This window comes from Salmo trutta, chromosome 19, assembly GCF_901001165.1.
Source record: "Salmo trutta chromosome 19, fSalTru1.1, whole genome shotgun sequence".
Lineage (NCBI taxonomy): Eukaryota > Metazoa > Chordata > Actinopteri > Salmoniformes > Salmonidae > Salmo > Salmo trutta.
Window position 1 is genome coordinate 55,481,938 of NC_042975.1, and position 22,636 is coordinate 55,504,573.

The 22,636-nt window shown below is 41.5% G+C and overlaps 1 protein-coding gene across 1 annotated transcript; it reads right to left on the reverse strand.

The window, feature by feature from the left end:
- Positions 1 to 1,723: 1,723 nt before the first annotated feature.
- klf5l (Kruppel like factor 5 like) lies at positions 1,724 to 20,862 on the reverse strand. Its single transcript, XM_029701801.1, has 4 exons — positions 20,545 to 20,862; positions 11,389 to 12,310; positions 11,052 to 11,111; positions 1,724 to 4,189 (listed from the first exon to the last, which is right to left on the reverse strand). The coding sequence occupies exons 1-4, from the start codon at positions 20,680 to 20,682 to the stop codon at positions 4,011 to 4,013; spliced, it is 1,299 nt and encodes a 432-aa protein (XP_029557661.1). The 5' UTR covers positions 20,683 to 20,862; the 3' UTR covers positions 1,724 to 4,010.
- Positions 20,863 to 22,636: the final 1,774 nt, after the last annotated feature.

A 22,636-nucleotide genomic window follows, 5' to 3' on the forward strand; every position in this document is an offset into this window, starting at 1 on the left:
CCTCCAGACGCGACACTTGGCATTCAGGCCAAAGAGTTCAATCTTGGTTTCATCAGACCAGAAAATGTTGTTTTTCATGTTCAGAGAGTCTTTAGGTGCTCTTTGGCTGACTCCAAGCGGGCTGTCATGCGCCTTTTACTGTGGCTTCCGTCTGGCCACTCTACCACAAAGGCCTGATTGGTGGAGTGCTGCAGAGATGGTTGTCCTTCTGGAAGGTTCTCCCATCTCCACAGAGGAACCCTGGAGCTCTGTCAGAGTGCCCATCAGGATATTGGTCACCTCCCTTAACAAGGCACTTCTCTCCAATTGCTCAGTTTTAGGAAGAGTCTTGTTGGTTTCAAACTTCCTCCAAACTTCTTCCATTTAAGAATGATGGAGGCCACTGTGTTCTTGGGGACCTTCAATGCTGCAGCCATTTTTTGGTACCCTTCCCCAGATCTGTGCCTCGACACAATCCTGTATCGGAGCTCTACCGACAATTCCTTCGACCTCATGGCTTGGTTTTTGCTCTGACTTGCACTATCAACTGTGAGACCTTATATAGACAGGTGTATACCTTTCCAAATCAGGTCCAGTCAATTGAATTTACCACAGGTGGACTCCAATCAAGTTGTAGAAACATCTCAAGGATGATCAATGGAAACAGGATGCACCTGAGCTAAATTTTGAGTCTCATAGCCAAGGGTCTGAATACTTATGTAAATAAAGTATTTCTGTTTTAAATTTGTAATAAATTTGCAAAAATTGTTTACGCTTTGTCGTTATGGGGTATTGTGTGTAGATTGATGAGAATTTTTTTTATTTAATTCATTTTAGAATAAGGCTGTAACGTAACAAAATGGGGAAAAAGGGAAGGGGTCTGAATACTTTCCGAATCCACTGTACTACCATTTATTTTTTAAACTGGTACCAGGGACCTTAAGATGAGTCTTGTGGGCGTCATAGAGCAAAACTGAGAATACCATCGTGTTCATGAGAGTCTCAGCTTTCCGCAGAGGTGTCATAATAGTAGGCCAAACAGTATGGACGCTACAAACCCATTTTCGGGATGTCTCATGGTCTGACAAACACCGCTCTAGCTCTGCCACCTTTCACCGCAGATGTGGAAGGGCGATATTGGTGGATGTGGTGGATTGAGACGCAGCCCATGCAAAAATCTCTAGCTTAAACAGAGAGACTTTGATGGGGATTTTTTATTAAGTTAATTCGATTTCTGCGGGGGCATGGAAATTGTAGGCCAAGGTTAATATCTCACCTATTAAGTTGCTCTTTATGTGACCATTAGTTGAAAAACTATTTTTCTATCAAGTGATCTAAGAGAAACCTGCCCTTTGGTCATATTCAGCAGTGCACAGGCACATCACTCAGAATGCTATAGGAAGACATTTCGTTCAAAGCAATGTATTAGGGTTTTAAGGATGTTGATGCTTCTCTATCATGTGGACTAGATAACTGTATCTGTATGTTATATTTCTACAAACACTGCTTTCTTTCTAATGTAGCCTATAGCTGTAATACTCTGAATTAAGATGTTTTTCATGAAAGTGGAAGTCCAAATAACTACTTACCCTATTTCTGATGTCAGGTTTGGATGCTGTCAATCATTCCATGTGAATGTTACTGAGAGTCACTCCGCCTATCTCATCGCAGATAGCTCTAAGATAACAAACAGAAAGTCATACCTAGCATAAAACATTTAAAAAACATCAACACGAAAACATACTGTATCTAGTTGTAATCTCTTTATTCATTTTCAGGATTTTGCACAAACAAAAAATGAATGAAATACACAAACAAGTTGTACAGAACTGATTCTGTTGCATACCGTACACACAATAAGTGTCCAAATGAATAACCAGCCATTAAAAACCAACCTAGAATCCCCTTTTGTTCATAGCAAAAAGATCCTATACTAGAGAAAAAAAAACATATTCACAACTTAAGTCTTCTATTAAAAAAATGACAGTATATACAGTGATTCATCATACCTCCCTCTCATTGAAGGAAGTTAACACAGAGAACTTGTTCCTAGAGTGAAGGAAGTGCTTTAGTCATTCAGTGAGTTAAAACAAAACAGTCTCTCTGTCAGAAAGACAGAAATGTATCATTTAGTGGCATCATAAGTGTTGAATACTCCTAGATGGTTTCCTGGCCCAGATTAAGCCTACTCCAAGTCCTCAACTAAAAAACCTTGCTTCATGAACAACCATTCAAAGTGCTCTTTAGTCTAGGGCTAGGCTTAAGGTTGCTACAAGCTTCACTCAGTCGATCGACATGCATGCATGTGCAAGGACTGAGTCTGTTTTTTTTGGGGCATTGCGCACTTTTGTCCACATCGTCGTTGCGTTCCACCCAGAGAGGAAGTTCGCCTTGTTTAATGTACATCCACTAGGGGGGCAGGAATTCGTCCCTCCATGTTCAACAATAGGTACAGAAACTCAGTACTAGTGGGAAGGCTATAGAAAGGTAGCCGACAGTACTGGCTGGAAGAATGCTTAATGGTCTAAACATTGATAAGATCATAAGAGAGGAGAGACAGATTCCATTCAGAAAGACAGACACAGAGTATAAAACCAACTGGGGATATGCCCAAACTGATATGATTTAAACCCTTTACTACAGTTATTACATAGGTATAAGGGCAACTTAGTCGTAAGGCTGGTAACGGTTTACCCTATCAAAGGCCAAAGGTCAGCTAATCATATCTGACAGGTAAAACAACTGACAGCAGAAAGGGAAAGTTCCCTGGACACCACTGGAGATTCTCCATTTATTTAGTTTTTTAGTCCAGAATTAGGCTTAATCTGTATCCGGGAACCCCCCCCTAAATGTATGTCCACTGCTTTGACCGATATGTATGAATGTACTGTATGTCCCCTCATGTTTAAAAAACATGTAAAAAAGGGTACATCCAGCATCATTATGTTAATGAATCATTACCGTGACTAACAGTGTAATAAAGGTGACATTTCCATGGAGGGGTTGGGCATTGTCTCGTATCCTGCTGCCAATATCTTTGAACATGATAACCTATATGAAACATGTTCTCTAATCGTTTAGTTCAACTCTTATCAGGCTACAATACATAATAAAAAAAACTGATTTGTAAATATCAAAATCTGCATGGGGACGATTCTAATTTCAAAGTAATGTGGTTAACTAATGTCTTTTGAGCTGTAGTAAATTCAACTCAATAATTATTATACATAAATAGTGAGGTTGCAGGACAAGACTAATTAACATTAAAACAGAATTATCAAAATAAGAGGTTATAATATATGTATGAACTGTTGAACAAACTATTGAAGATGAAACTGTAAATAGATGTAGGATAATGTGATGTTGTTGCGAGCCCCTATCAAAGAGGTTTGTCTCCGTGGTTACAGAAAGAATAATAAACATGGTTAAACGCTCCAGGCTCTCAGGCACCCGAATAGAAACGAGTTATTATGAATGTAAGACAATGTCCAACAGCGTTTTCCAGAGTATTCTGTTGATTTGTCACGAAGATATATGATACCATATAAGGAAGCTCATGTGACTTGAAAGTATTATCCAAGACGGTCATGATTGGTATGAAATCTCAACTGCAGATGTGTAAAAAAAATAATAGTCAAGTATAAATGTCAATAAATTCTTTGCTTTTCAGAAACACACACAACAACACACTATACACAACTATATATACAGACAGACAGGCATACAATGTGCATCCATTATTACGTGGGGCAATTGGAGGCTGGTCGTCCATGGCCCGCTATTTCTTTGAAAGTCCATACCTCCCGATAGTAGTGACGTGAGGAGCAGACATTTTGATCATTGTATTGTTGTAGATGGTGTAAAATCTTTCATGATAAGGAGTTTTGAAAAGGAGGATAAGTCCGTCAGTCAGGCAGTCCATCCGCAGCCCTTGTGCAGTGTGCAGTGCAATGCATTCTGGGGGCTTCAGGATGATGTCCCTCAGTTCTGGTGATGCTTCAGGTGGCCGTAGCGTGTGCGTGTGTGTGTGTTTAGTTTTGGTGGCGCTTCATGTGTAGGGCCAGGTGATCTGAACGGGAGAAACAACGACTGCAGGCCACACACTTGAAGGGCTTGGCTCCCGTGTGTTTACGGTAATGTCGCGTCAGCTCGTCAGAGCGGGCGAAACGCCAGTCACAGCCCTCCCAGCTGCAACGGTAAGGTTTCTCTCCTGAAACAGAGAGAGAGAGAGAGAGAGAGAGAGAGAGAGGGGAGAGAGAGAGAGAGAGAGAAGACATAAATACCCATAGTCATAGGACAGACAGTGTATGTCAAAACTGGTGAAGCCTGTGTGGCTGTTGAGACAGGGATGTGTGACACTTTGTAATGTGACAGACAGAGAATAATATCCTGTACAGTTGTTTTGAGAAAGAGATGAGAGTTGTAGACTATTCATTTCACTATTTTCATTTATTTCACAACTGTGTTGGCAGTGATGTCTTCAACAGGGTGTGGTACACACACACACACACACACACACACACACACACACACACACACACACACACACACACACACACACACACACCAGTGGGCATGTTAAAGCAGGTACATATCCCCTACCAACATCTGGCTATTCACTCAGAGAGTATCATATGGGTTCAGCGTAAACTCATGTTGAATGGATACTAAATGTAAGCTTTGATAAGATTTTGATGTTGACACACAGGAAAATGTTTCCCCAAGGGAACAGAAAGAGAAAGAGCATGAAAGAACACAAAACTGTAGCCCTAGAGTTATGAATATCTTTCTAAGTAAGACTCCAAAGCAGTGCATGGATGGATAGAGCGATAGAGCACAAACAACTTCATAAAAACACATTTTCTATTGACTATTTTAAGGGCCTTTTATGTGACAAATAAATAACGATTTCATCCCCCTTGTGACGGGGAATAGAAGCTTGTTTTGCGCAACAGGGAGGGGCAATTGAATGCAAGCTTTACACCAAAAAATGAAGGTAAAATGTAAATTGTTAAAACATTTCTAGCCTGTCTATCTATGGGTAACATGGTTGATGTTTTAAGCTTGACCCGTTTTGTTTTCCACAACAAAACACCAGAAAATAACCCAAAAGGGTAGAACCACCTCAGCTGCTTTTACATTGTGATTTTACTATTAGATGTTCAATGTTTCTTTTGAAATAAATATTTTAAAAGGTGTAGTTTCACCATATTAAAACAGTTCAGTTCACTTAACAGGGTGGACCTTAAAATAAGGGACAGACATTTCTTGAATTAATTCCTTAGCCGCGTGTTCGTTCATGAGTGTGTATGTTGAACACCATTCAATCACCCTGTTAAACTGTGTATTTTTCATTGATTTTTATTGAACTTTATTTAACTAGGCAAGTCAGTTATGAACAAATTCTTATTTACAATGACGGCCTACCCCGGCCAAACCCTAACCTAGACGACGCTGGGCCAATTGTGTGCCGCCCTCTGGTTTCACATGTGAGGAGAATAACACTATTTCACCCCCAAATGTTCATTTGCAATTCCACATGTGAAAGTTTCTCACATGTAAAACTGCAAATTTGATTTTCACATGTGAAAGTTTTTCATATGTGAACATGCAATTCTACACGTGAGATTTATATTTTCAAATGTAATTTTTTTTCACATATGAACTTGCAATTCCACATGTGAAAGTGAGATTTTAAATGTGAAACTCCAAATGTAATTTTCACATGTTAATGCTTTTCAAATGTGAACTTGCAATTTCACATGTGAGGTGAAACCATGCTCTTCTCCTGTGAGGTGAAAACATGCTCTTCTCCTCACATGAGAAAAGGTGGTGTTAACATAACACGTTTGAAAATATGGTTTCAACTTAAGCTCAACTTGCAAAAACAGCCATTTCAACTACACATTTCACATGTTTTTGTTGTTGTAAGGGAGGACGCCATGAGTACTGATTAGATAGAGAGTATTACTCATTAAAAACAGCTAATTGACAATCACTACTGAAGCCGGGGCCCAGAGGGTCATGGGGGCATTGGGTGAGAGGGGCCAGGGGTGGAGGGTAAGGTATGTGTGTGTTTTGGGGAGTTCAGGCTGTTATTAGTGTCTTTCAGCAGTGTAGGCAGGTGTATTTAAGTTCAGTCTAGCTCTGCTCTCATCTCTGGGTCAAAAGCATCGCCTTCCCCTCCTTGCCATCATTATGGCATTGGTAAACAATATAATGAGATAGCCCTGCACATACAGGCCCACAGACCAAACATGTTGCCTGCTTCCCAAATTGCACAATATTCCCTATTTAGTGCAGCACTCTTAAAAAGGGCCCATAGGGCTTTGGTCAAAAGTATTAGTGTCCGTCAGGTGCAATTGGTTGTTCTCCAAAACACAGGTTAGGGCTGTGATACTGTGAATGTTGCTGAGGCCTAGATAAGGGAGCTGTTTAACTGACAGCATCCCAATAATACACTTCAGCTATTTGGTCAGGTGGCAGTTGTGCAACGGTTGAGTTTTTATCAGCCTAACATTGCCACATACACATGCACGCATGTCGAATGCACGTACGTAGAACACATACTCGCACGCACACACACAAGCACACTCTTCTCTCCTGAAGGGCCATTGTCTGTTTTATGATGGTGCCTACACGGTTTTACTGAAAGACAGCAAACAGTCCCAACTCTCTGTGAAGCCCATAAACCACCCACAGGACATCCTTTGTGAGTCTCGCAGCTTTATAAACTGTTTCTGTTTGTTAAGAGGGCAGGGGGCCTCATCAGCAAGATACAGTGCATTTGGAAAGTATTCAGGCCCCTTGACTTTTTCCACATTTTGTTACATTACAGCCTTATTCTAAAATTGATTAAATTGTTTTTTTCCCTCATCAATCTACACACAATACCCCATAATGACAAAGCAAAATCAGGTTTAATTAAAATGTATATAAAAAAAACTGAAATATCACAATTCCATAAGTATTCAGACCCTTTACTCAGTACTTTGTTGAAGCACCTTTGGCAGCGATTACAGCCTCAAGTCTTCTTGACGCTATAAGCTTGGCACACCTGTATTTGGGGGGTTCCTCCCATTCTTTTCTGCAGATCCTCTCAAGCTCTGTCAGGTTGGATGGGGAGCGTCTCTGTACAGCTATTTTCAGGTCTCTCCAGAGATGTTCGATTGGCCCAACTGCCAGGCCACCAACCCTCCAAGATCCCCCCCCCCTCCATAAAAATCAAATAAAAATGACTCCTCTCCCTTCATTCCCCAACCCATTATCCCCCAATAACCAACAAAATGATCAAATGAGAAAAACTAAGGAAAACAAACAGAAAAAAACCTATCAAAAACAAAAGACACCAAGGAGAGCAAAAATCAAAACAGTAAGGACAACTGTATACGTTTGACTGCATGTGTGGCACTATTTACATGTGTGTGTGTGTCCGTGTGTGTGTTTGAATAGGAGCGTGTGTATATGCATGTGTACACGAGTACAAGCACCTGCGCGGCATCATCCTCAGGCAAACAGGCACTGGATGTAACAGCGTTGCCCCTCAGTGTCATTCAAACTTACGTTTTCTTTGGTTTATTTTGACTTTATTTTTTACTTTTATCTTTGACCGTCTGGCCACTCCACCATAAAGGCCTGATTGGTGGAGTGCTGCAGAGATGGTTGTCCTTCTGGAAGGTTCTTCCATCTCCACAGAGGAACTCTGGAGATCTGTTAGAGGGACCATCGGGTTCTTGGTCACCTCCCTGAACAGGCCCTTCTACCCCGATTACTCAGTTTGGCCGTGCGGCCAGCTCTAGGAAGAGTCTTGGTGGTTCCAAACTTCTTCCACTGAAGAATGATGGAGGCCACTGTGTTCTTGGGGACCTTCGATGCTGCAGACATTTTTTGGTACCCTTCCCCAGATCTGTGCCTCGACACAATCCTGTCTCTGAGCTCTACGGACAATTCCTTCAACCTCATGGCTTGGTTTTTGCTCTGGCATGCACTGTCAACTGTGGGACCTTATATAGACAGGTGTGTGCCTTTCCAAATCATGTCCAATCAATTGTTGTTTTTTTATACATTTGCAAAAATGTCATTATGGGGTATTGTGTGTAGATTGATGAGGAACATGTTTTATTTCCTCAATTTTAGAATAAGGCTGTAACGTAACACAATGTAGAGAAAGGAAAGGGGTCTGAATACTTTCCCAATGCGCTGTAGTACTGTAAGCTACTCAGCTCAGACACCAATACCATTTGCTTGCCAAGAGTACTTACACCTCTGAACATGATTTGCAAACTGAGAGAGCACTGATTTTACATGTAGAATCGGGTGAAAAATGGGTCTTTCCATTTGATTTCAATCACTTTTTGACCTCACCCCTATTTATTTGAATAAAACGTTTTATACATATTTGCCCATACTAAAAGTGGTCAGAAAGTAACTTTTTGGACTTGAATGCCAAAACGTTTAGGAGTTAGAGGTCCTCAACGTTTACCCATTTTGTATATCCATGTCTTCATGACTGGAAAAGATAAACGGTTGCGTTTGATACCATTTAAAAGCTTACAAACAGGGCTGTCAAACTATTTTATAATTTCTTTAAAAATGCCAGAGTCGGTTCGAATCAAGCCCATTGCCCTTTGACTCATGGAGGAACGTCTACTTTTGGTGCATTCATTCCACGTGGTTAAAACAGAAACAACTCAAAGGTTAACAGTTTTATTCTGAGTGCTTAAGGTTAGGGCTATTGTTTGGGGAAGGCTAACAACAAAACGATAAAAAACGACGTGCCTGAGTATCATCAGTATTCATAGCATTCTTAGTGCTTGCTAGAGCATTGGGAACTTCCTTAGCTCAGTGGTCTAAGCAGCGCGCTCTGCCTCTCATCCTCATGAGTGCTGAGAGATCTAGTGACCAGCCTGAGCCTAAATTAGGCCCACAAGTTAATTACATTTATTGAAATGTTATCAAGACGTAAAAAGAATAGTCTAATAATTTACACATCAAAGAAAAGGGTCAGCTCAACAAAATAGTTTTTGGATAGGTCCAAATGCATAAACATCTTGACAGCTTTACAAAATGAAATATTAACAACACAATACAGGCTTTCAATCCACACCAAAGACCAGAACTATATCCACAAATCACCCATAGCCTAACTAGAAAACGTGGGTCAGCATCCACACTGGAGGAAAGTTTATCATTCTACAGTAGGCCTACATCTGGCAATCAACTGATGGCCCAAATCTGCTCATCAACTCAGCCATGGAAACACATTATTATGGGTTTTCACACCTTTCATTGTGTGACAATGAAGGCTAACGGGTAACCTACAGAATGTTCCCTATTGGAATAGAATCCAATAACAAGGGGCCTATTGCAACCATCGATGGCACTAGATTATCATCAGCTGATCTCTCCTGAAACAGACAACGTGTGCATCTCAAATGGGCTGCAATCTGAGGTGGTAGTTAACTCTAATGAACTTATCCTCTGCAGCAGAGGTAACTCTGGGTTTTCCTTTCCTATGGCAGTCCTCATGAGAGCCAGTTTCATCATAGCGCTTCATGGTTTTTGCGACTGCACTTGAAGAAACTTTCTTTCAATATTCCTGATTGGCTGACCTTCATGTCTTAAAGTAATGATGGGCTGTCGTTTCTCTTTGCTTATTTTGAGCTGTTCTCTCCATAATATGGACTTGGTCTTTTACCAAATAGGGCTATCTTCTTTATACCCCCACAACACAACTGATTGGCTCAAACTCATTAAGAAGGAATGAAAGTCCACAAATTGACTTTAAACAAGGCACACCTTTTAATTGAAATGCATTCCAGGTGACTACCTCATGAAGCTGGTTGAGAGAATGCCAAGAGTGTGCAAATGGTGGCTACTTTGAAGAATCTCAAATATAAAATATATTTTGATTTGTTTAACCGTTTTTTGGTTACTACATGATTCCATATGTGTTCTTTTATAGTTTTGATGTCTTCACTATTATTCCACAGTACAAAGTAGAAAATAGTACAAATAAAGAAAAACCCTGGAATGATTAGTTGTGTCCAAACTTTTGACTGGTACTGTATATGATGGTGTGTATAGACATTATGGGCAGTATATGAATAGAAAAAGTGTGTACAGCAGTAGTTATATAGGATAGGCCTTGACTAGAATACAGTAGATACTTATGAAGTGGGTAAATGCAGCAGGAAATATCTCAGAGACAAAAGAGACATCTGTACATGGTGAACAGCCAGGTATGCCTCACACACACACACACACACACACACACACACACAAAAGAAGAGGCCAAATGGTTAAGTATCTAGTATCTAGATTTAGTAGTTCCCAAGACATGTGAGCGACCTGGAGCCGTATGTATCAGGAGACTCAGAGAGGGAGTGCTGATTTAGGATAGACCTGCCATACAGCCCCAGGTCTATCATTGACTGGTTGGATGACAGAGTGAAATCAGATTGTAGGCTACTCAGAGCTTGGATACGTTCTATCATGGAATCCAACAGATTCTTTTCTCCAGAATCTTCATTCTGTTCTGTCGCTCATCCTCTGAATGAGTAATCCCTAAAATTGTCAGCCAGAGGTGTCCATTTACAGAAGTGACTACATCGAAACTGCTTCTCTCTTTTCGTTATCCCAGCTCCCTCCCCAATTTTCTCCCTCCTCCCTGCTCCTCCCCTCTTTTCTCTGAATAGGGAGTAAAAAGCAGGAAGAACAGGTTTTGGCCCAGTCCACCACAACTGTGTTTTCTCCCTCCCTCCATTCCTCTCTCTTTCTCTGGGCTGGGGGAAACCTGGTATGGCTTGTATGGGCATGCATTAGCACAATAAGAAAACATCTGTTAAGAAAGTTTAGAACACCCCTTGCCACCATTTCTCTCTTTATTTCACTTTCTCCCATCTGTCTCTCTTTTTTCCTCTGTCCATAGTTCCTCCATATTTTTGCTTTGGTCTCAAGCCTTTAACATAACCAATATAGTCTCATTATGCCCTCCTTATTCAGTACTGTACACGTGCATATGTCTGTGTCTCTATTGGTGTAACTGTATAGAGGAAGTTACTCTTTCTTACCTGTGTGTGTCCTTTGGTGTGCTTTCAAGTGAGAGCTCTTTGTGTAAACCTTGGTGCAGCCTACAAGGGAAAAGAGATGTTAATATCACTGCACTGACAATGGAGCAGTGACCTCTACGGTATTTCATTTCACCATGTCTCGGTAAGCAAACTAACAGAATCATGAAACTCATCTCCTGTATCTGTGACCATACATGGTTTAGTCTTTAGCACATTAGCCTTTTGCAAAGTACCTCTTTCAATGACCAAAAGGGCACTTTGGGAGGGCACATTCATTCATCCATCCAGTATCCCCCTTTCCCTTTCCTTTCCATCCATCCAGTATCAGGGGGCTCACCTGGGAAGTCACAGAAGTGGATCCGTCTCTTCTCCAGCTCTGGGTTGTTCCGTCGGTTGTACCTGGGTCCCGTCAGCACCCCCTGTCCGTGGGCCATGAGCATGGAGTGGTGGGACATCTGGGTGACCTTCAATCCCAGCCTCGTGGAGGCCTGGTATGGGGGAGGAGGGGTGAGCAGCTCTGCCTGGTTCTCAGGACTACCCGGCTGGGAGTTGGGGGGTGAGGGAGGTAGGCTGTGGGGCTGGGACTGGGGTGATGCGGTGGTGTGGTGGTGGTAGAAATGCTCCGGCATCGCAAACGACGAGTCACCACCGCCGTGACCCACCGTCGTCAAGGAGACGCTGTTCAGGTTTATCATGGTTCTACTGTTGCTGGCTCCGCCGGTCCCTGGTTGGCTGCTGTGGGAGAGGGTCATTGTGAGGTCAGCTCCACTGACAGGAACAGGCATCTGGTAGACCTGTGGTTTCTGGGGGCCAATGTACAGCTCTGTGTGTGTGTCTGAAACTGGGTGGCCACCGGCGGCCATGTCGGGTTTGATAAACATGGTGTTGACGGTCTGGGGCATGCTGAAGACAGATGTGAAGTCAGGCAAGGTCTGGATGGTCTGTATGGAGCAGGGCACTGGCACATCCACACCCGGCTCTGTCTTGATGTGTTGGAGTAGGTGATTTTGGTGGGCCTGGTGGTGCTGCTGGTTAGGCTTGTTGGGCCGGTACAGGCCAGTACGGAGGTGGGTGGTGTTGGGGAGGATGAGGTTGATGTTGACGCTGTATGGGGCCGTGTTGGGCTTCTCCTCTGAGAAGTACTCGTCCACCAACGAGGCGCTCTCTCTGCGGTTCTTCTTGTCTGTGGGGGCCATGGAGGGAGGAATGAGGGGGCTGCCTGGGGTCTGGGAGAGGTATTTCTCCATCTCCAACCGGATCTAGAGAGAGAAGGAAGAGAGAGTGAGCCGTGTTTCAATACAGAGCCAAAGTTGAAAAGGTAGGCACTCGTGCATCTAGGATGAGTCTCTTGTTGGGGTACAAATTCACTTTTTCATTCAATTTCTTTAAAAACCTCTCAGCTTAACCTGTAGTTGCTTTTTATTGATTCTGTCACTATGTGGGATTGTGTTGGTATAAAGGTGGAAGTGACATGGAACATAAGCTAGAGGAGGATGGAGGGGGTATCTGTCTCTAACGTTTCTCAGTCTGTCTGGGTGTGTCAGTTAGAGAGAGACGCCAGGAGAACTGGTGGTATCAGGTCTCTCTTCCTCCCAGCATCCAACCTCTCTCCCTTCCTTCCTCCCCCTTTCATTCCTCACATTCCAACCTACCAATGGAGCTCACCACCATGGAAGAATCAGAGGAAGGGAGGGAACGATGGAGTGAAAGATGTATGGAAAGCCTGCCCCAAATGTGTGCTGCTACAAGGTAACTTAAAAGGGAAAACATTTAAAAGTAGACACAATGCATGGTGTTTGTCCTTTAGCGCAGAAAAGCCACCAGAAACAAGTGCACTGTAACCCTGTCTGTTTTTGATGTTTTTCTCTTTCATTTATCATCTCTCTCTTCTCTCCCCCTCCCCCCATGAAATCTGAAATGATCTAGCCATGGCTTACTTAGCCTTCTGCCAGCCCTACAGGACATGTCTGTGCAGGGTGCAGTGTTAGCTAGCTAAGTAAACACACAGCCAAAACAAAGGTGAGGGCATGAGAAAGAAGGAGCGAACACAAACACTACACTGCCTCCGCTGGCATTTATAAATAGAACAGAGAGAACTAATTTGATTCTACCAGAGATGTCATGGGACAGCTAGATCATTTCAGATTATAGAGGGAGAGGGAGGGAGCGAGAGAAGAGAGAGATGATAAATGAAAGAGAAAAACTGAAAGTTCTCCAAACGAAACCATTGTAACTATAGATGATTGACTAGCTTTTCATTTAGATACTATGTTGTACCTAAGGGCTTGTTAAAATGAATCCCAAGAAGCAAAAAGAGGACTTATTAAGCTAGTACTATTTTACTAGGAAAGTTACAAATGAATGCCAGCTAAATAAAGAACTGTAGCCTAAATCAAATGTGCTGCAACTCAAACATACCACTGTTGGTTCTATGAGTTACTGAGGCCAAACACTGGAGCACAAAGAGCCAATCCAAGGCAAAGCCCAGCCAATTGGTTGTGTACAAATGATTCAATGAGCTGTTGATATATTGAGGCTCTATCCAGCTTTACATAATGGCTAACCCGACAGCAGGTACAATGAAGGGGAGAGGACATTTCATCAGGCCTATTATACCTCCACAGCTATTTGAAGTGCCAGCTATGTCAACACTGGCTGTATTATATATTTCCCAATCTCTTCCCTAGCAACCCCAGCGTTGATGTGTTTTTATACACAAACTCTTGAAGGGCTATCGCTTTATGGGCACTTCAACCTGTGTGTGAGTGTGTGTCTGTGTGTGCGTGTGTTTGCCTCCAGAATATAATGGGCCATTTATCACTAGTGAACCCCACCATCTCTCTCAAGCACCTCTGCCCCACAGCCCCTTCTGACATCAGTGCAATCTGACCAGGGAGAGAAACTGAAATGGATTCGTATTGAGAGCTCCTCCTTTTCAGGACAGGGCACAAACGGGTCTTGTGTTATTCGGGTGCTGGCAGGCAGGCTAACCCAGCGCCCTTGGCAGTGTCCCCCCTCTGGCCTGAGCACAGGGGGTTGGTGGTGCCTTAATTGGGGAGAATGGGCTCGTGGTAATGACTGGAGTGGAATCAGTGAAATGATATTAAATACATCAAACACATGGTTTCCAGGTGTTTGATACCATTCCATTTGCTCCGTTCCGGCCAATATTATGAGCCATCCACCCCTCAGCAGCCTCCACTTGGCCTGAGTGCCCTGGATCCTGTTCATTAGGCAACAAATGGAAGAAAACATACTGAAATAGGGAGGGACTACAATAAGAAACGTTCATTTTCTGTTGCAAAATGTTGTAAAACTTTTTCTGCTGTGTGTCCTAATGAACACAACCCTGGTTCCTCCCCCTCTTTCCACCCTCTTCTGTCCATCCCCTTTGTATCAGAAGAAGAATGGAGTAGCACTAAACCCTGGCCCAAGACTGCGTCTGTTAATGATTGTAGACCAGACAACTGCTACATGCCAAAGCCCAGATAACAGAGAAGAGGAGGGAAGAGAAGAAAAGAGCCAACTTCTTATCAGCTCTTTTCTGGGTTATGGGGTAGAGTCAGGGTCTACGTCCCAAATGGCACCCTATTCCCTACATAGTACAGGGCCCATAGGGCTGGTCAAAAGTAGTGCACTATGTAGGGAATACAGGGTGCCATTTGGGACGCACACAGGGGGGTTTTCACACTTAAGGTCCATGACCATGACTGTGATTTTGAGTTCAGATATTTAGTTTAGATATTAAACTATAGTCAAAATACCAGCCAAGTCAATTTTGTGCAATGAAAGATGACTAATGTCACATTTCATACCAAGTCACCAAGGTTAACTATGAGTAACTATAGCAACTATGCTGTCCAACAATACGATTATGCAATAAAAATGCCTTTCAGACCATTGTTAGCCATGCAAATCTATCTGCAACTAATATACAAATCAGCATCCAACAACACCACTCAAGAGTTCCTTGTGGCCCATAGACTATCCTCCTCCTTACCTGCTCAGAGGTCAAGGGTCAGGATATCCCACAGACCTTTCTCTCGTTATGACAAAACAAATGGTCCTGTCTCCTCACTAATGATCCTTTATTAAAGGGAAATACCTGAAATGTGTCTTCCGCATTTAACCCAGAGAGGTGCATAGGGCTGCCTTAATCAACATCAACAGTGCCTGGGGAACAGTGGGTTAGGAAATGGTGTGTATGTTTCCTGGGATCATCTCCATAAACGATGGCTGATAGCCATGGCGAGAGAGAGAGAGAGAGAGAGAGAGAGAGGGAGAGAGAGAACTTTGATACTGGAAGGATGTTTTATGGCTACTGGCATGATGATAAGACGGGTTGTTTTGGCTTTTTTAGGACCGTCACTTTGAGGACAATCAGTCATCTTGGTTTGTGAAAAACAATGTCGTGTCATATGAGTTTCCCAAACTCAGTGTGTTTTTCCCTAGGGCACAAAAACAAAATGAGTTCCCAGAGGGCACCCCAGGATTGAGTTTGGGAAACCCAGACTTAAGACTGCTGACCAGTGGTGTAAAGTAGTTAAGTAAAAAATACTTTAAAGTACTACTTAAGTAGTTTTGTGGGGTATCTGTACTTAATTTTACTATTTATATTTTTGAGCACTTTTACTTCACTACATTGCTAAAGAAAATAATGTACTTTTTACTCCATACATTTTTCCTGATACCAAAAGTACTCATTACATTTTGAATGCTTAGCAGGACAGGAAAATTGTCTAATTTAGGCACTTATCAAGAGAACATCCCTACTGCCTCTGATCTGGCAGACTCACTAAACACAAATGCTTCATTTGGAAATTATGTCGGAGTGTGCCCCTGGCTATCCATAACAAAAATTACTGTATATATTCCGTCTGGGTTGCTTAATATAAGCAATTTGAAATGACATATACTTTTACTTTGATAGTTTAGTATATTTTTGCAATTACATTTACTTTTGATACTTAACTATGCTTAAAACCAAATACTTTTAGACTTTTACTCAAGTAATAGCAGTATAGCAATTGGGTAGTTTTTCAACCACTGCTGTTGACTGGTGGTGACATGCAGTCTGGTCAAAGAAAGTCAAAGCGTTGTGACTTGTTTAGACTGGCCATGGAGTATGAGTATTGAGACATATAGGAAACCACTGTGACTGATAATGACATGTGTAGTCTGGCCACAGAGTTTGACTGGTAGTGTAGCATAGTCTGGCCATATACAGTTTGTTTATTGACAGGGATGATAACACAAAAACCCAAACAGAGAGAGGAGCGATTAATCAACACAAGTTAGTGCTTATACTGTCTACACTGTAAACCTTCATAGAGCCACAAAAGATTCAGTTGGTTTTAGAGAAGGATGCCACAGCAGGCTAGAAACACACAGCATTAAAATCAATCAGTTAACCAAACTACATTTTACGCAAAGAGAATAGCAAGGAGAAAAACTTATCTTTAACACATCAAACACCAGAACACTGGGGAAGCTAAAAGCTTCCAATGAGCATTCTAACAAGTGTTCAACGTGGTCATGGTAAAGTCGATGCACTGCAGTAGGTAGGTAGGCACTGTAAGTCTATCATGTCTAGTATCAAGCATCTAGTCTACTTACTACAGAGAGCGTGATCTGTGTCCCACCATGATGATAAGGCACTGGAGCGTACCATCGAATGGCTGTTCGTGGGGAAACACCCCCAGCATCACCCCTGTTGGTGCAACTCCCTGGTGCTTTGTTTACCCACAATACAACTCACCTCTCATCTCAATGAGACAGCCCACATCTCCTGCTCAAAATAAAATGTCCACTTCTCAAGATTCTGACTGATCTAGTCTAAAAGTATGAGATGAAAACACATGCTGGATAGAATATATACAACACACAAATAAACATAAATGTATCTATGAATGAAACAGATTCATTTCAAAAGTAATACACCGTTCCCTCCAAACACTTTTGGTTTCCTTTCACTAGCTAGTGTAGTTATATGGATGTGTGCCAGAGGTGACTGTTGGAGAATGGGGCAGACCTGTAGACCCGATGCAAATGGACTCTATTGCATTAGCAGTCAAATGGCTAGTCAAAATAAACCCCACTGACTATCTGAAAAATGTGTCTAAATTCTGTCTCTAAAGTTACCTGTTTAAGTCTGACTGTGGCCTAAAACAACTTAGGGGAATGAAGAAAGATAGGTCTAAATTCTGCCTCAAAAGTTCCTTAATTCCTCTGTAATTACTATGCAGTTACAGGTAACTACACCAATATATCTACAAATCCCATGTAACTAAATGGCGTCAGTGCAACCAGAGACATTGTAACAGCTATAGAATGTAAACATTCTATAGGTCTTTACACAATGAAACTACAGTGCTTCATTAGATCAGATAAGGTCATTGGAATACCATTTTGACTTGAGCACATTCAACCACAGTGACTGGAGGTTCACAACAGTAGCCAACTACAGAGAAACATAGGCTCATCCATCAGCCTTTCTCCCCTGGTCTGCAGTTACTTTGCCTAGTTTGGTATTGTATCACCCACCTCCTGCCCCAAGCAGTATAGAGATAGATTAGGGATAAGCGCACTCGTTTTTGTTTAGTTTATTTGATCATTTAAAACAAGGTACACATACAAAATGATTAAGAATCATTGAGGATAAACACAAGAAAGTTTACAACTTATTTCTATTGTAATCCTCTTCCATGATAGCATTTGGCAGGTTTGGTATATGTGGCAGTACAAACCAAACAGAGCAGCCTAACAGCCCCATAGAGCAGGGCCCTGTACAGACAGGTCTAACTGCATACTGCTGTCACGACAGGCATGGCCACACTCTTAAAAATGAAGGCGCTAGTTGGAACCAAATAAGGTTCTTGAGAGCGATGCCATAGGGGAACTATTTTAGGGTCTCTGAAGAACCATACAAATTTCCCAAACCATAAATAATTCAGCACTCCAGGACCAGATTTTAATAGCCCTGCTTTAGGGTTTTAAGCCTTATTTGAATATTTCCCAGGATGCCTTTCGAGTGAATTTTAGCGTTACCAGTACCACCCATGTCTGTGTTTGCTAGGGACAGAGGCCTAGTTTACCCTAATACAGTGGCCTGAAACTCATAGTTTACAGGTCACATCAGGCCTGCAAGTCATATTATGATGGTTTAAAAAGTGATGTGTAAATCCTATTGGAATCCAGCCAGAGTAGGGATAGCCAACATTTAGATCTCTTTTTTTAGGACTGCCAGAGTTAGGAAGACTAAGATATGAGTCTACCATAAACATCTAAACTGAAACAACCATTTCAGTAACGGGTACAATGAGTCCACGTAACAGTTTAGAAAAATATATGTTATTTATATGTGAGTAGCGTACGATTAATTAATTAATAAATGTACACGCAAAAACATAGATAAAAATCAAACAATTCTAAAAATCCTCCTGCAACAGAGCATGCTAGGAAATATGATAATGATGGCCGTGGTTTTGGTTCAACTATGGTTATTATTAACACCAACAATGGGGTTATTTAACAACACAGAGTCTTAATTTAACCTTTTACAGTGTTAATTTAACTGTTGAATCAACACTAGAAATGTTACACTGAAAAATCAACACTAGTTCTACATAGCTACCTCAATTACCTCGTACCCCTGCACATTGACTCGGTACTAGTACTCCCTGTGTATAGCCATGCTATTTTTACTCGTTACTGTTATTCACTGTGTATTTATTCCTCATCTCTATTTTAATATTTATCTTTAACTCTGCATTGTTGGAAAAGGACCGGTAAGGAAGCTGAATCTGTTAGTCTACACCTGTTGTTTACGAAGCATGGGACAAATAACATCTGATTTGATTTGATTTAGTTAACACTGACCAATTTGCTGTGTGCTATGAAAAGGGACACATACATTTCCAGATCCTTTAGAATTCTGAAGAATCATATATGCCCCTTCAACAACCCCACACTTAACTCAAAGGTTCTTTATCGGCAAGATTTATCCAAGGAACATTAACAGCTGAGGAAAAAAACATTTAAGAATCTTCAGCGCAGGGAAGGCAACATCGTTAGACTGCCTTAAAGCATCAATTCCTATTTGACACAAAGACATGTCTCTGAGGCAAAATCTCCCTATGTTTAGTTAATATGAACCCAGTGCCCTGTCCTTTAGGGAATGTGGGCATATATTAGAGAAACTAGCCTAATGACAGTGCCCTCTCTTGTTGATACAGTGGTGCCACGTTAATTACTAATAATGAATAGTAACTTAATCAACTTCGTAAGTTCCAGTTCAAAAAGTAAAACTATGCTTCTTGAACTTTTGATAGCAATATTGTCTGAAAGGAAATGGGCCATATTCCTATTATATCTATCATTAACCTAAATCCAACCACGAAGAAAGACAGTAAATGACAATCATAACTAGGTTAAACACACCAGGGGCTATATATGATAACATAAATCCACATGAATGAATTGCTGTGAATTCTAAAGTGATCTCCTTGACCAAAACAGAGCATCAACGGTAACTGGACACCCTCAGATCCCGTTGAGCGGTTGAGATTCAGCCAGATGTTGCTGGGGAAACACGACACCAGAAGGGGTCGGGATCTGGGGTACATCCTCTTAAAATCATCAGGAAAGACAGATCATTGCAAGGCAAATCAAATTCTCACAATAAAGAACCCACAATATGATGAGTGAGAATCTACTGAGAACGTGGAGTATGTTGCAATGCATGTGCAAATGCTGACTAACATTAGTAATAATAATATGCACATACGTATAAGAAAAACGTGGCCAAATTAAGGGTTGAATTAATCCGTTTGGTCTTGAACCATAAAAAAATATTTGTCGATGTGTTAAATTATATTATACAGTTTACTTGCACCTTGATCCTGTTTCCCACAGAGCTAAGTAAAAGTATTCATTTTAACCCTATTCGGTTATATTGCACACTTCGTTGTCGATAAAGTGCCAGCTAAATAAATACATATATTTATGAAATAATCTTCAAACGAATGAAACGCACGAAAAATCTGAATTTATAATGAACAGACTGACAAAACTTGAACAGAAAAAAATACGATTCAATTTGTAGGCCTACTCAACAACATTATTAGTAGGCTATGGAATCGTGCTTGCGTCGAGTAGCCCGTGGGTAACAATGCTATAGGCTTTTCCATAGGCTAACCTTTTTGGAATATGGAAAATCCTGTATATTGAATAGGCCTACATGTGCTCTTTCTCCCAAAAACAATAAAATACGTTTTTCACTGTTATGCATGATACGAATAGGTTTATTGTGATAGGAGAAAAGCGAGGGACACCTGAATGTAACGATCCATTTCTACAGTTTTCGCATTGAGGCTATTTCTTGAGTGGGAGTTGTTCAACTGACTACAAAATATGAACGAGGAGAAGGGCTGAATACGGTGGAGCCCCTGGCCGCACCTGGGCTACCTCCACTGGGTTAAGATGTAATTCTCACCGCGGGTTTCACTTCCTCAAACACGGACGAGTCCTCTGCGCCGTCGGCTCCAGACATCCGCACAGGTTTCAGCTGCGTGAAAACAGCCCTCTCTTCTGTGTGTGGAGGATTCATGGCCAGTCCTATACTAGTTGCCATAGTTATCTCTCCGATAAAACGTATTCAAATAGCGCTTCCTTTATAAATATAACTTATGTAAAGTACATATAGATTTGACAACTGTTGCGTGATAAGCGCGTCGTTGTCGGACCCAGGTGCGCGCAGTAATTCCAAATCCCTCACTGGCTCACAGGTCATTTTACCTGCGCTCAAGTAAGCCAAGTGAGACCTGGAAGTCATGATTGACAAAAACATTAGCCAATTCAAGCGAGGGAGTGTCCTCTACCCCAATCACCTGTGCCGTAGGTGTTTTTCACATGGGTGATGAGGAAACTACATAATGGTGAAGGAGAGAGAAAGGGGAATGATGTTGGAAGAACAAGCATGCTTTTTAGTTCATAAACAGCAGTTATAACATAGATATTTCACACACACAAGCGCACTCACACAAACTCATACAGACACACACAGGCACACATATCTGTGTTCCTGAGGGTTTGTGTGTGTATTTCAGTAGGAAGAGAAAAGCCAGTGAAACCTGAATCATAGTAAATAGTGAACTGGCTGTCACAACATATTAATAGAAAACAGAAAATATAACCTTAAACCTGACTAGAAAATGCCTGCTTCAGGACTCAGATAAATAGTTCCTGTGAGAACAGACCGGCCTTAGAAATGCATAGTGTTTATATTGCGTCATAATAGTGGTAGATTGGCATTCTTGTGCTTTAGAATTAGAACACTGTAGTCAAGAATGTGATGTAAATGGTGCCAGGGCTCTGATATAAAGAGGATACAAGAGGCACACATTTTTTTTTTACTATAACCTTTAGGCAAGTTAGGTAAGAACAAATTCTTATTTACAATGACGGCCTACCAGGAACAGAGTGTTAACTGCCTTGTTCAGGGGCAGAACAACAGATTTTTACCTTGTCAGCTCAGGATTCGACCCAGCAACCTTTCAGTTACTGGCCCAACACTCTAACCACTAGGCTACCTGTCGCCCCCAAGTCTAAGCCAAGACTTGGATTAGACTTGGAATAGAACCAGGGATACATATTGTAAGAAGTTAACGCCGGTAAGAAGTTATACAGGTATGAGAGTAACTCGGGTAAGAGGCGACTAGTAATGGGAATTAAGTTAACTTTGTTTGGCTGTCACTAGGTAAAGGCATCATCCTACTGTACAGTTAAGTCCTCTATCTACTGTATCTCCAGACAGGTGGATGATTTAATATAAAAATAATAGGTAAATAAGGGTCCAGCATGTTCTGTCTGTCTGGGAAACCAATGTCTGTCCAGGTAAATTAATTATGCAAATACCAACTAGGGTACATACACAGCATAATTTTTCATTCATCCATTTGAATGGAGTGGATGGGGAAGTAGTGTGGGAAGAAGAAAGGAAACCAGACACTGCATTCCACCTCTTTCTCTCTCTCTCTCTCTCTCTCTCTTTCAATTCAATTCAAAAGTGAAATAAACAATAAAAATTAACAGTAAACATTACACTCACAGAAGTTCCAAAACAATTAAGACATTTCAAATGTCATATTTTTATTTATACAGTGTTGTAACGATGTGAAAATGGTTAAAGTACAAAAGGGAAAATAAATATGGGTTGTATTTACAATGGTGTTTGTTCTTCACTGGTTGGCCTTTTCTTGTGGCAACAGGTCACAAATCTTGCTGCTGTGATGGCACACTGTGGTGTTTCACCCAATAGACATCTGAGTTTATCAAAATTGGGTTTGTTTTCAAATTCTTTGTAGATCTGTATAATCTGAGGGAAATATGTGTCTCTAATATGGTCATACATTTGGCAGGAGATCAGGAAGTGCAGCTCAGTTTCCACCTCAATTTGTGGGCAGTGTGCACATAGCCAATCTTCTTTTGAGAGCCAGGTCTGCCTACGGCAGCCTTTCTCAATAGCAAGGCTATGCTCACTGAGTCTGTACATAGTTAAAGCTTTCCTTAAGTTAGGGTCAGTCACA